Genomic DNA, 15,289 nt, shown 5'->3' with positions numbered 1-15,289 from the left:
ACATTGTCCATAAGGAGTTTTTGCCTACAGGACAGACTGTAAATCAATATGTTGACCAAGAAATTCTTGAAAGACTGCGGAAAAGAGTCGTTCACATGAGACCAGCCATCAGAGACAACTAGATGCTGCATCATGACAATGCACCTTATCACACTGCATTAATGAGTTTTTGGCTAAAAAAACATTCCTGTAATTTCTCAAACACCTTATTCACCTGACTTTAGTCCCTGCAACTTTTTCCTGTTCTTGACTTTAAAAAAACAGCTCAAAGGAAACCATTTTGGAACAGTGGAAAACATTTTTTTAAATTTAACTGAAGGATATTCCAGTTTCTGAGTTCCAACATTGCTATGAATTGGGAAAACCATTTGAAGTATTGTGTGGCTTCTCAAGGGAACTATTTCGAAGGTGTAGTCCATGTATAAAAAAAGTTTAAAAAGTTTTAAACTAAAAGTAAATAAAAAGTTTTTCTGAACCAGTCTAAAACTTTATTTAGACTTCATATGTAGTGTTTTCTATATTTTTACAAAATTATAAATGACTTGAATTTTCAAGTTAAAACAAGTCAAAACATCAAGGTTTTGTAGAGGAAAAACAGCTTTTTGAAATAAGAAAAAATAACCTACCTTTTTACACTACAAATAAATGATGAACACGTTTTAATTGTGAAAAGATGATAATGTTTCGTAGGCTTTTAGGTAGAAATTATTTCTTATGTGAAATGAATTATTATAATGCACTATTTTGGTTATAAGAAAAAAAAGATTGGAAATAGTTATATTTTGCAACAACATCAAAAATATACAAGTATCACAGTTCTGTAGTATCTGTATCTGTAGATTCAATTTTAACTGTGCTGCTGCATACACATCTTCCACAAAACATCATCCTTGGAGCTATCAAATTTTTAATTTCCAAGTTTATCTCTAACTTTTAACAACAATGTCCATTTATGTAAGTTCCAGTTCTTCATTAACCAGTCACACAAAGATCTACCAATGAATTTTTAATTCTATCACTTTATGTCAATTAATTGATGAACATCAATTTCCGTCTAGCTCATGTAAAAACAGCATTAATTGTCTTTGAATGGGTTTGTTGAAACACATATCTAAGGGCTGAAGAATAGATCTACATTCACTGCAGATGATTTTTCTACTCAGGGTCTTCCTCATAAAAGTTACTTTAATTAAGAGTCCATAATTAGATACACTGAAAATTTTACCAATGTACTAGTCTCACATTCACGACCGATTTGACCCAGTTGATTAAATGTTCAAAATCACCCTCTTATGGCATTTGATTTCATGTAAAAATTACATATACAGGTAATTTATTTCCACTGAGCATCACAACCAGCATTGACATACAGAGGAATTTAATTTCATTACTAGTTGTTCCGACTATGTAGCTGATTGTTATTTCCGTGTTGGTTGTACTATCGAGCACATCAAAAGACATTCAGATACCTAGGCAAAAGCAGGTGGCAGTTTTATTGACACTTACGAAAAAACAAAATTAACACACTTTTCTGTGTGATCTGCGGCAATTTCTGGAAAACTGAAATTTTTCTTCTCCAGGATAAGTTCTGCTATTGCAAAAGTTGAAGTAACTACATTTCTTAATTCTTCTATGGAAAAAAAATTCTTCTCCATTTCAGGAAATTTGATGCATTTAGCCCTAATCAAAGCACACCTAGAAACATTTTACCTTTAAATTTTTGCCATCTTCACCTACTTTTAACTCTCTTTTTCCTGTTTAGCCTCCGGTAACTACCGTTTAGATAATGCTTCAGAGGATGAATGAGGATGATATGTATGAGTGTAAATGAAGTGTAGTCTTGTACATTCCTAGTTCGACTATTCCTGAGATGTGTGGTTAATTGAAACCCAACCACCAAAGAACACCGGTATCCACGATCTAAAGTAATCCGTGTAAAAATAACTGGCTTTACTAGGACTTGAACGCCGTAACTCTCGACTTCCAAATCGGCTGATTTGGAAAGACGCATTAACCACTAGACCAACCCGGTGGGTTCACCTACAAAAAAGTGTACAATGATACTAAAATGTAAAATAAAACTAAAATGATTTTCAATATTGGATGAAGAAACTATTTTTAACATGGTACTTACTCTGTTCCATGTAATACTGTACGGGATACATTGTGATTTAACGATATGAGATGAGCCGCATTCTACAATCGCTGATAATATTACACCTCCAAATTTACAATTTATTAAATTATTATCGACAATAACACTGATATACTGCAACAAACATATGTAAACATAAGAATGGTAAAATTAAACAATAGATTAATTTAACAAAATGTAAAGGTTAAAGAGTAGTTTTATTTTACTTTAAAATAGTAGAAAATTAACACATTACAGAATGTTAAACCTAACTACAGTTAAATAATCAATCATGTCTGATCTTAAACAGACCAGTTCCATGAAAGTGCTGTTAATCAAAACCTAATAACTTAAGTTATTTGCAATAATGTATTAAATGAGGAGTCTGTGTCTTCATTATAGCAGCCAAAATAACTTATTGATATCTCAGTTGTTATTAGCTACCAACTGTCATACTTGCAGATCAATCACAGTAGCAGGCTGTAAAAAAAGGCATATTATACGAAAGAGCAGTTGTTTATACAAATCGTAATTATTTATCATGAATGACTTATACAAAAATTTTGTATTGAAGCAATTTATGTCTTCTTATACAAGAAGAATGAATTGGGATTTTAAAAAAGTTATACATTTTTCAGTGATTAACTGACCTCCAGTACCTTGTATTAAATACCAAATTTAATAAGTATTTATATTAAGTATATATATTATATTTGCAAATATCATTATTGGTTGCTTAGTTACGCGGTTGTTTGTGACGTGTGTTTTATTCATTTGGTGGATTTTAGAATGAGTGACTTGAACGAGCAAGGAGTTGCTGTGAAATTTTTTAAACTCAGAAAATCTGTGAATGAAACTTTTGATATGCTCAAGACTTACGGGGACGTTGCTATGAAGCATGCAACATATTTTAAGTGGCATGGATGTTTTAAAGATGGTCGTCAGTCGATTGAAGACAACAGCATCCTGCACATCCTTCCACATCAACTGACGACTCACACATAGACAAAATCAACACCCTAGTTCAGGCAAATCGATGTCTGACCATCAGAGAAGTTCAGTGAAGTTCTCAAATGTCTGTGGGATGCTATCTGGCGGAAGACCAGAAATGTGGATGAGTGGTGACTGGTTTTTTCATCACGACAACACTCCAGCCCTTCAGCCCTCAGAACTCCTGAGTTTTTGGCCAAACACTCGATCACTGTTCTTCCCCACCCACCCTACTCACCTGTCCTTGCTCCTTGTGACTTCTTCTTGTTCCCGAAACTCAAAAGATCTTTGAAAGGAAGAAGATTTTAAACGATTCCTGAGATTGAGGCAAATGCGATGAAGGAACTAAAGAACATCACAAAAGAAGCGTTCCAGTACTGTTTCCAAAAGTGGAAACACCGTTGGGATAAGTGTGTGCGTCGGGGAGGAGAGTACTTTGAGGGGCAGACAAGTAACTTCTAAATAAAGTACATTTTGTTTTATGATGTTAGCCTATGTATTTTTTGAACAGACTTCATATATATACGGTCCATTAAAAAGTAATGGAAACTTATTTTAACAAATTATGCCATTCACATTCAACCACACTTTGGAATAAAATGACGGATAAATCAGTTTTCATTTAACTTCTTTTTTTATACAGTAATCCACTCAAAATTTATCAAGATTACAGTACAAAAAACTAATTCTTTTCCTAATAAAACAATATGCTACATATGATAATTGCTTTTCAATGTGAAATTTCAGTGGATTATAAAAGTTTTTTAGCATCCAATTTATAAAGTCAAAGATTTAAAAAATTTTTAATTAGTATTATTTAAAAATTTTAAAGAAAATTGTTTAATTGTATTTTAAATAAACTAATGAGAAGACTTAAAAAAACAGCAACAGAAGCATAATAATACACTTTCTCATAAGCCAAAGTATTATGTTAAGCTGTATACATAAGCTGTATGTACATACGATCAAAAAATAAACATATGGAAAAGTTAATATGTTAATTTTCTAAATATCAGTTAGAATATTAGTAAAATATCTGGGCACAAAAACAATAATCTGGCAGTCCATTTTTTTTATATTAAAAACTCATTCTGAATTTTTGAGGGAGCCTCCTGAGGTGATATACTTCAGAGGGAATATTAAAAAGAGAAATAAATATTTAATAATAATGACAAACTTAGCATTTTATTTTGACAGTTCACATTAAAGTGTATACACCAATATGCTGAAAAAAGTTATAACAGTTTTTATATTTTTTCTAGCGTTTCTTACATCCACTGAGTTTCCTATAAAATTAAAAAATTGAGTTTGCAATTTATGGAAAACAAATTTTTATACTATTTATGTTAAAGCTTGTTTGCACATTTCTATGTTATTCTAGCGAATTGTAATTTATCTGAGAAAAATCTGCAAGAATTATATAAAATTATAAAAAAGAAAAACTTTAATTATTAATATTCTTAATAGTTCAATTTCAACATTCCAAATTTTGTTTACAATAAATTACTGTTTTAAGAATAGAATTATAGAAATTTTTCATGTAAAATGTTTTCAATGTTAGAACTGTAAAGCAATTGTACTCTTCTCTAAGAGATGATTAAAATTTCCACCAGTTTTAATAGCATCCTTCTAAACTTCACAGTTTTTTTATGGGTGTCAATAAACTTCTAAGATAAGAAAAGATACTTGTTTTATCATATCGGAGAGTGGTTAGCTTTTAATTTGCAACAATTAGCTAAAATATTTGAAACAGAAGAAAATTCCTTTATTTCACTTACTAAAGACACTTGAGATCAGGTTTAGAAACCCCACCTGGATTGTAGAAAAATCTAACTTACCTATATACTGTTCAGTTAGAACCCCGCCAGAAAATGTGAAAAAGAGTATATTTTTAAAAGTGATGATTTTAAAAATCTTGTTTCTCCTGTTAGCATTTAATCAAGTAGATATACATTAAAATGTTAGTAAGGTAAACTTAATATAGTGTAGCAATAAGTGTCACAAATAAGCAAAGTACCCATCTACATACATAAGTACATCATTCCATACTTACATTCATACAAATACCTGGCTTCATTTTTGTAACTACATCGCTAGCTTTCTTTTTCCTTAGCTTCTCTCTCTGTTTTTCTTCATTCATTTTCTCTTTCTCTCTATTTTTAAAACGACCACATTTTCCTTTATTTGATTTCTTTTGAACATAAAACAAAATGAAAAAACCAGCTAGCTAGTCAATATAACAACAAACATACTTAAACCTATAATGGTAAAGCTCTCAGACTAATCTCCTGCAAAAACTGGTCTCAAAAAGCAGTTCAGGGGATGGCACCACAATCGTCGATACCTTCCCTTCCTTCCTCAAGGTAAATATTGGTCACCATTCCTACCTACCTTTTTACTTCATAACATTAGTGCTAGTGAGGCCATCATCGTGTGACAGACTATACATTGGCTTTTTATCACTAGTGTATATAAAGAGTTATTTTTATTTAATATTTTATTAAAATCAATATTGTTTAAGTCTAAATATATTTAATAACAATGGGCGAGTGACTAAATACTAGGTTTGAAATAAATGATTTTAATTGTTCTAAGTGTTAATCATTAATCTTAATGATTTTAAGTGTTGATTTTAAATAAGTACTCTCTCAACTTGAGAGGGAAGACTGCAGTAAGCTGATTTTTTTATGGAATGCTGAACAATATCTTATAATCAATTCTTTTGTGATACACGTACATCAAGTAGTCAAAAGCGAGATAAAGTCCACAATAAGAAGATCATTATCAAAGAAAATCAGCTTGGATCTTACAATTCTAAACATTCAAGGGAGGCAAAAGATTCCAAACTTGTCAAGGAAGTGAAACACCAATGACATTTTTTTTTCCGCGAGTGGAAAACGATTTCGCATTATCATTGCCACCAAGAACAAAATATTATAACAAAAACTAGAATAAAATATTACAAAACTAACTTACAACTAATACAGATAAAATATCACTAAAAACTTACTTAAAACTAATATCACAACTGGAGTAATAACAATAAAACGCAAAATATACAAAATTAAAATAGATAAATAGAATTTAACAAAGTCCGAGAGGGTTGTAAAGGGCTCCTTCTTGGATAACAGAAAAATTAAAAAACTTAAAAAATAAAATACAATAAAAAATATATGTATATATACACAAATAACATTTTATGCAGAACACCAATACTTCGTAGAATGGAGCAGAACGCAAGAATGGCAGTACTTCATAGAAACAACACCTTATCAAAATTCGACATGCCCAGAATTCAAAAAATCATTCTGGGCAATTTAAATTTATGACATACATAACATAAGTATTCCACAAGAATGTGGTGCACAGTCAAGCAGCAGTCACATCATATGCATAATGGTGCATTTTTTGCTGACATCAGATACCCATGAGGGGCTCTGGTATGTCCTACCTGCAACTAGCAGAGGACCACTCTTCCTGGCAAATATCTCTGAATGAAGAGTCCCATGCCCCAGGAGAACTGATATACTCTGATATATCTCAGTTTATTATCCACTGCAGCAGTTCAGTCACCTTGCCACTATGCTCGAAGAGCATATTTTACATAATTAATAAAATTAGAAGTAATAGCAGAAGTGGTAAAGGAACATGGTAAAGGAAGTGGTTGACTACATGCGTCTTTAGCAGTGGAATCTGCACATTCACTACCTGGAATTCCCACACGACTGGGGATCCAGCAAAAACTCATTGTGTGTTACAATGGTTGAACTCAGCAACTGCACTATAAATTTCAGTGGCAATAAGATGTCTAGAATACAAATCTTCTAAAGCTTGAAAAACCACTACACGAGTTGCTGCAAATAAGGATATGACGACATTCTGGGTTAATGATATTCAAAGCCTTATTGACAGCATATAGTTCAATAGTAAAGATACTTGTAATAACTATGTAGATCAAATATATAGGTTCTGTCATTAACAACAAATGCGCATCCCATGGTATCATTCTGCTTCGACCTATCTGTGTATACTACTGCATCTGGGTTTGTCTTGGATAGAAAATAGTAAAATATTTGCTGCAAGTCAATAAGCGTTGTTAATGTTTTATTATATGTGGTGAGGTCAAAAGTAAAATTTATGGGGTCAAGTCTCCACAAAGGATATGAACAGGAATAGGTTCGGAAAATATAAAGTGTATCAATATTTAAAAGATACATTAAATGGCAGGTACGAACACCCATTGGTGCTATATTGCATAGATAGTTTTCATATCATTGTAAATAAAGGTTTGCGAGGACTGCTTTAAGAACCAGGTGATTTGGTTTTCCTTTAAGATGGACAGAGTAAGGTGCTAGTAGGTGGTCCCGTCTATCCCAAAGTGATGGCTCACCACAATCAACAAATATGCTTGCGACAGAGCTTGATCTAAATGCACCTGTGTCAAGACCAAGAAAAGCGTGGTGTACAGCACCCAGCACTTTAAGGACCGAACTGAAGAATAATAAAAATGTAACATACTTGATTGGTCGGCTCCCCATTTGGTGTTGTTAACGACTTGTATCATATCTCGCTTTCAACTGTTTTATGTGTTTGACCCAAGTAAGGTGACTATAAGTAAGTAATAGTAAATATAGTAAGTAAGGTTGAATAGTAAACCTAATAATTTAACATCAGGAGAGATAGCAATTTGCTCTTCAATGAGAAGAACTTGTGGAGTGAAAGGGTCTCAGATGAGAAAAGACTACACATTTTGTTTTCTCAAGTGAGAACATGAACCCAATGACCTTAGAGCAAGTTTCAAGGCGAGATATAGTATTCTGTAGTAGACTCTCAGCTGTGGTTGTTGAATGGATAGTGATATATATATATATATATATATATATATATTTATAGCAAAATCATCAACAAATAGATAACAAGAAAAAGGTGACAGCAGACATTTAGTAACTATTGATGGCTAAAGTAAACAAAGTAGCACTTAATATACTATCTTGAGGCACTCCATTCACCAAAGTGACACCACTCGACACAACATTTCCATTTCCATATTTTCCTTTTCATAAATAATATAATATTTCTATTTTATTTATATTATAAATATTTTCCATTTCATAAATATTTTCTCCTAATAAAGGCAACCACATTGCCAACGACTCCCCATTCTTTAAGGTTGTTTAGAATACCTCATTGCCAAGCCACATTGTGCACTCTCCTAATGTCAAAGAAAGTAGCAATGAGGCGCTGGCAGAGCAGAACAGCATTTTGGACCAAGTCCTGTCTCACTCTGTTTATATTTTCTGGAGGGGAAGATTATTGACCCCCATGAAATATGGCGGGTCAATGACATTGCTGGTTCATCAACATCTCATTTACATGAGTAATCTGAGAGACTACGCATTACCATTTACATGTGTAAAACCAGCATTATTATTCTAGGATTAATTAAAAACTAATAATCATCCATTTATCTGCATTACAGACCATTAATAAACTTCATTATATGATATAATGAAAATAATTTGTACTATAAAACTAGAAAAAATATTACAAGAAATATAAAACTGCTTAGCAGAATGATAACAGAATAAACTATTTTTTGAATAAAAAAAGAAAATAATTACAATTCACAGGGCCTTCTTTTCTGATTATTATTTACCTTAATAAAATAAATTATTCTCTTATCATTTAATGAAAAAAGGGGCGCTTCCATAACTATACTAAAATATTTTCTTAATCCATATGACTATATAGACTATAGCTGGCATAATATTAACAAAAAGTTGCTTAAAAAAAAACTTGGTTTTTCTTCAAATAAAGTCATGACAGGTATATAATCTAAACTAGTAGTTCTCAAACTGTGGTATATGTATTACCAATGGTGGTATGCAGAACTTCTTAAGGTGGTACATACACAAATACAACATTACAGAAAAAAGCAGTTATAATACAAAAAAAATGTTGTATTATAATACAAAACTATTAGTACAGTAGATATTTATTATTAATATTAATTTATTATTAACAATACTGTTGTTCAGCAGTTCACACTTTTTTGATATATTATAATACAAAAATGTTTTATCATGCTTTACTTTTCCCTTACGTTGAAAAAATTATTAATATATAGCAACAATATCAGTTATCCAGCTAGCAAGAACAAACGCGCAATTCTGACAGCTTCTTAGATGCCAGATCACACAGTTAGTGACTTGTCTGTCCCACGCATGCACTGTGTCAAATATAAACGAACAAGTTTCTTAATATCCACTAAAAAAGGATTCCTGTACTTTCCTATAGATGTAAAGCAAGTCAGTCGTGGTCATCCTAGATATAGATGGATACAACTGCTTCTTGTGTTTTACACTTTGTGATGATAATCTGATTTGAAAATATTGTTACTGTATTACCTTTTTTATTTGATAAGACTGAAGTGCTAGAGCTGGAATAGGTATTTCAAAAGACTTTTTTGTGACAAATATATTTATTTACATACTTTACTTGATTAATTTAGTTTAGTTCACATAAAATATAAATAAACATGGAAAAGTGGCTGAATAGAGCAATGACAAACACTGTCAGTTAAAACTATACCATCGAGCTTTACTTAGAATCAGAATTTGTGATGAGTCAAGATTTGTTCCTAATAAAACATGAAACGTTGTAAGAAAAATATGTTCCTGGATAATTAATATTGAATTTATTGTCAGAGATGTAAACAATGAGCCATGACTTCAACAAGTAATCTGCTTTGAAATTCTTTCAAACTAAAGCATGGAACACTCATTATTGAAACAACACCTAGTACTAAATGTTCAATATTAGAAAACAAACCTAAACATTATTTTGTACAAAAATTTTAAGAGATAGAATGTAGAAACAAAAGTCTGCCTTTTACAGGGAGTACTCAAAAAGTAGTCGAAGCATCTTTCTCAGTGGCCTTAAGGATTAGCAGGTAAATACTAAATTTCATGTTGATTTATGAATAATTTTTAAAAACTGAAACAAGAGTTTCCATTTGTAAATCAACAGATTCAAACACATGACACAATATATCCCTAGCATGCTCAAAAAATAGCCTTTCTATAATTGGTGTGAAACAACCCAGGAGGGCAAATGAAGCTGCAATAGCAGTGACCACTAAGTACTACACCTGGACAAACATTGTTATAAAGAATGCATACAAGCACTACAGAATCAATCTTTGAAAACTTCCTAAAAAAATTTAACAGGGCTCATGTACATTATTAATCATAACTTGCAATAGAGCATACAAAAACCCAAGAAGACACATGGTACTTTAACAACATAAAATTTGGAAAAAAAACAGCACATAAATGTAACACACAACAAACACAGTATTCAACCAGAAATTTAAGAAGTTAAAACCCAATTCACCGCAGGAGCTTTTAACTGTGACTCCTGTAATTTCATTGATGAAGTAATTGTATACTAGTTTTGAAAAGATGTTCTGAAAGCATAAATCCACATACTCAACAAAAACATTTATTTTATTTTACAATCATCACTTTCTTGCAATTGATCAATATTTTTTGCATTTTTCAACTGTTACCGAATGCTTCTCTAGAGTGCTTTCTGATAAACAATATAATAAGGAACGATGTGACATTAAAAGTTATTAAACGTTACCTTATTCCGAAGAGAGTTGATTTTATCAAAATCAGGAGGTTCTGGTTGTTTAAATGCACAATTCTTATTGTTTAACCCTAAATCGTAACTATCAAAATGTCTAGGAGAAAATTCGTCAGAAGCTAGTAATAAACTCGCTCGCGAGGAAAAAGGATACCGGGGGCTTATCAAATCTCTATTAAAAGTTAAGAGATTATGTACGATCGCATCACCTTTACCTACTTCAGTAAAACTAGAATCTGAGTCACTAGAAACTAAAATCAAATCATCACATTTACGCGTCATCTTTAATAACAATGATGAAGTAGTTCGAAAACAACATAACCTCAAATAAATAACTTGAATCTGTAAAATTGGCGGTTTATTTTCTATTAAATCGTTAAATTTTTTTAAAAACCAGCACTAATGTGATACTTTACGAGTATATACATTCGAATTCACGCCGACAGTGAACAAATTAAGAAAACATTTTCAGATTGGATATCCAATTGACTGCTCATGATAGAATCATAAAACAGCTTCTACTTTGTAAAGATAATTAAATTCAAAATCTCACCAACATTTTATTCTGTACTTGCTTCTTACAATTAAACACAGAATTACACCAATATTTGATTCTGTACTTGCATTTTACAATTAAATTTATACGTATTATTTTAATTCTTTGATTTGGAAGTTGTTGGTTTGGCAACCATGCATGACCATATGTTTATCACCTTTTGTTACCTTATGATGTACGTGTGGTGATGGACCTGTTCTTGCCTTTCCTGTGTTGTATGGGGTTATGTTAACTCATCCTTGTTTACTTTTAAACTGCTGTTAATGTGTATCCGTTATGAACGAATGTTAGCACTTGCCGTAGAAAAGTGTAATACTAATGTTTCACTCTCTGATTACTTAACAAGAAATTAATGTAAGCGTTTTACCGGTTTATCAGTTTTGTTGTTTAATTAATAATTCACTTTTAAAGTTAGAATAAATACATTCTGTTTTAAAAACGCACGTAAAAACTTTAATTCGTGTATCGATACGGTGCGTTTGTGTTCTGAAACTTCTAATTTATAATATGGAAAACTGTATTCAAAATGCTGATGAAACAAGAGATGATCATCCTTCTCAGGAATTCCTTACTATTCCATCTAGCGAAAATCCGGCATCAGGCCGCAAGTGGTACAGAAAAACTGCCCACAGGTTTGTTTCTATTATTATTCCTCTTGCTTCTAATAATATGTTTCTTTATGATATGATATAATTAATAAAATTTAAAGAAATATTGTTAAGGATTATTTAATATATTATTAGGCATTTATTATTAATATTTAATCAATCGTAGTTTATTTGAGAAATAGTAATATTTTATTATTTTTAACAAATATTGTGAATTTGCGTAGAATTCCTTACTGCAGCTACATTCATTCTCCCTGAATGATTAAAAAACCAGTGTTTAAAATATTATTGACCTGTTATTTTTTTTTATAATTTTTAATTACAAATTTTTACAAATAAAAATTCTGATTAAATTATTTCAGCAGATTAATTTTTTCAATTATTATTAGATTGTTGGTATATATGTTGTATAATATATATAAGAATATTTTTGCAATATATTAAAAATACCCTAATAAAAATTATACATATAAATTTTTTTTTTCTCATAATGACTTAAAGTGAAAGTGACATAAAATTATTAAAGAGAAGTGTAATCCAACCCATTATTAGAATAGTTATATTTGTTGAATATTATTACTACTCACACTGAATCTTTGTAAGGAACAGAATATTAATCCATAAAATAGAACCTATTGACAAGTAAAGTTTTTAGTAATTTGTTACTCTGATTTTTATTGCTATACTAAACAAATTTATGTTTTTAACTGCTTTTTTCAGTGTGTAAGGTGAGACATCTTGTGAAACTGTTAATTGAATTGTTAAATATGAGTATTTATTCCCTCTAATATACTTATTGAGGAGTTAATTAATTTATTAAAAATATATATATATATATATTCATGGGTAACAATTAAATGTATATTTCTCTGAATCCTACAATGATTATTACTCTTTTATACTCCTAGTGATAAAAAATAACCTTTCTGATCCTTGTTAATTTTTAGTATAAACCTAAATCCACTTGAATTTTAAAAATCATTGTAATTAATTTAATTTTCATTCCAAGTTAAGCAACACATCTTGAATCATTGATGTAAAATAAGTAGTTAAATAAAAAAAGTATCAGACGTATTCTGAATTATCAGGTATAAAATTGTACAGTGACCTAGTTTTTGTTGCATTCATGAATTGTAGTGGGTGGTTACATCCCCTCTGATACTGTGATACTTTTCTTCTTCAATCTTGACCTGCTTCTAAGTTTAACTTTATTTATGTGATGTACTGATTCCTTAACAACATACATTTATAGAATTGTTTATTAAAACATACTGCATATGTTGTGTCATATTCTACATCCTGAATTAATCGGTTGCTTGACTAATCAGTTTTATATATATATATATATACACACACACACAGTAGAACAGTAATTCAGAATATTACATATAAAAGCACACATAATCATACAAATGGACGTAAGCAGAGCAGATTACATTAAACCATCAACATTCATACATAAACATACAAGAAAATATGACCATTTCAAATATTAATAATAATATCTGTCCAGAAATTAAGAATGAGTGAACATTTTAAAATGACCCGTAGAAGTTCTGTAATTCATACAGTGAAACCTCATTTTTTGGACACTTCTAATGTATAAACTACTTTTTTGTATGAACATTTTTTTCTACCCTTTGCCTTGTATATATACGACATTTCTGGGTCAAAATTCTTTAGGCTCTAGCAATTTTTTAGGTACCATTCTCAACTGAATAGATGAACAATATTGGTAGGCAACAATTAATTGGTTATTATTATATTTGTTCAATAATGTCATGGTTATTTTGAATGTCTATGAACAAAAACTTGCTGTGGATAGGTCAACTGTAGATCAATTACAAAACAGTATTAGACAGATGTACAACCTGTTTTGAAGCACTGCAATCTTGAAATAAAAAAATTACTTCAAAATACATATCTATTTGTTTCCCTCTCACCCCTCAAACTATTCTTTCTTCTATAATGTAGACATTATTTAGTTTCAGAATTAAATAGCGCATTACTGCTAACAGTATAACATTAGTTTTTTGGTAAACGGGCTACTCTCTTTTTGATTACTAGCAATCCTGATTCTATAAGGAGAACCTAATTTTTGTTGTTTGGTATTCTGTATAAATATTATGTAATTAAATATGATTTGTTTCCACATATATTATTCGTGTATGGTTATAAGAAATGCTTTGGCAACTTAGGCCACATGTTGTTACTAGTTCTCATATTCATCATTTTACAAAAATCTTACCTTTTTTACTCCCTTGTACAAAGTAAAGGAAGTATTGCGATCACGAAAAATTTCTGTTTTCAGATTTCAACAAAAATATCCATCTTGACTAGTTTTGTACGTACATACTAGTATATATGTGCATATGTATTTCGCATAAGTCAAAAACAATTAGCCATAGAATGTTGAAATATTGGATTTAGGACTTTTGTAACATCTATTTATGCAGCTCCCCTTTTGATTGCAATTGACTGGTCCAAAAAAAGCCCAAAATCCCAAAAAATTGAATTTTGGACTTTTCCTTAACTGCAGAAATAAGCTGTCATTAAGAGCTTTTCAACGATATATCATAAGTGGTACTTATTTTCATTGGTTCCAGAGTTGTAGCCAAATAAAATTTTAATTAATGAAATATTTGGATCTTCATCAGAGGGAAAGCAAATCGGTTTGAATCAGGCTTCATCTCCTTTTTTTTTTAACTTAAATATATTGCTTTATTAATAATTATTAACTTCTGGTTGTAAAAGAATTTTTATGATAAATAGTATTTCAATAATAACAATAAAAAAAAATAAATATGAAAAAATAGCAGAAGTTATTAATGAAGCAAAACATTATATACTTTTCATTTAAAAAATGTGTATATGTAATTCAATAGGCGTACAAGGAAGTCATGTGGTGTCCACATCAGATTTTTTATACTGATAACCCGTATTGTACATTAGTATTTTATTTATAGATGTGACTTATTAATTCCCTGTGATGTAAACCTACCCTCTCCTGAGTACATTACTTCAAGTTTATAACTGGGATAATGAGGGGAAATTATAAAACATTGGTGCTGGAAGAAATTGCCCCACCCAGCTTCCTGCACTAATTGTTCATTGATAGACTCAAGTCATTGTAGTATAATTTTTTTTTTTAAGAGATATTGGTTTTAATGTTATTCACTCAAATTCACATATTTATTTCTATCTACAGATTTTATATATAAATAGGATACATCTTTTGCCCTTAGCAATTTCAGAGGATGCATTTTATTGCTTATTATTTATTCGTTTTATTTTTAACAGATTCATTTATTTTATTACAAGGGTGAAAAAAATTATTATGGTTTTTATAGA

At 30.5% G+C, this 15,289-nt stretch overlaps 2 protein-coding genes across 5 annotated transcripts in view; one reads left to right on the top strand and one right to left on the bottom strand.

Moving 5' to 3' along the window:
• The window catches only part of mms4 (Methyl methanesulfonate sensitivity 4), a 74,981-nt gene that overhangs the window by 16,690 nt on the left and 43,002 nt on the right, over positions 1 to 15,289 (bottom strand). The window contains exons 1-3 of one of the 4 annotated variants that reach the window (XM_075366068.1): positions 11,332 to 11,446; positions 5,178 to 5,315; positions 2,135 to 2,269 (exon numbers count right to left, since the gene is read on the bottom strand). In XM_075366068.1, the coding sequence (XP_075222183.1) occupies positions 2,135 to 2,269; positions 5,178 to 5,264 (222 nt within the window). In that variant the 5' untranslated portion in view covers positions 5,265 to 5,315; positions 11,332 to 11,446. Of the gene's footprint in view, positions 1 to 2,134; positions 2,270 to 5,177; positions 5,316 to 10,771; positions 11,235 to 11,327; positions 11,447 to 15,289 lie in introns of those variants that run through there. The other 3 variants (XM_075366067.1, XM_075366065.1, XM_075366066.1) reach the window with 3 other exon arrangements.
• The window catches only part of Nt5b (5' nucleotidase B), a 162,157-nt gene continuing 158,395 nt past the window's right edge, over positions 11,528 to 15,289 (top strand). The window contains exon 1 of the mRNA XM_075366064.1: positions 11,528 to 11,962. Coding sequence (XP_075222179.1) covers positions 11,838 to 11,962 — 125 coding nt within the window. The 5' untranslated portion in view covers positions 11,528 to 11,837. The remainder of the gene's footprint in view (positions 11,963 to 15,289) is intronic.

The sequence above is a fragment of the Lycorma delicatula genome, chromosome 5 (assembly GCF_047948215.1).
Source record: "Lycorma delicatula isolate Av1 chromosome 5, ASM4794821v1, whole genome shotgun sequence".
NCBI lineage: Eukaryota > Metazoa > Arthropoda > Insecta > Hemiptera > Fulgoridae > Lycorma > Lycorma delicatula.
The sequence above is the reverse complement of the archived record's forward strand: the minus strand, read 5'-3'. Positions and strand labels throughout refer to the sequence as shown.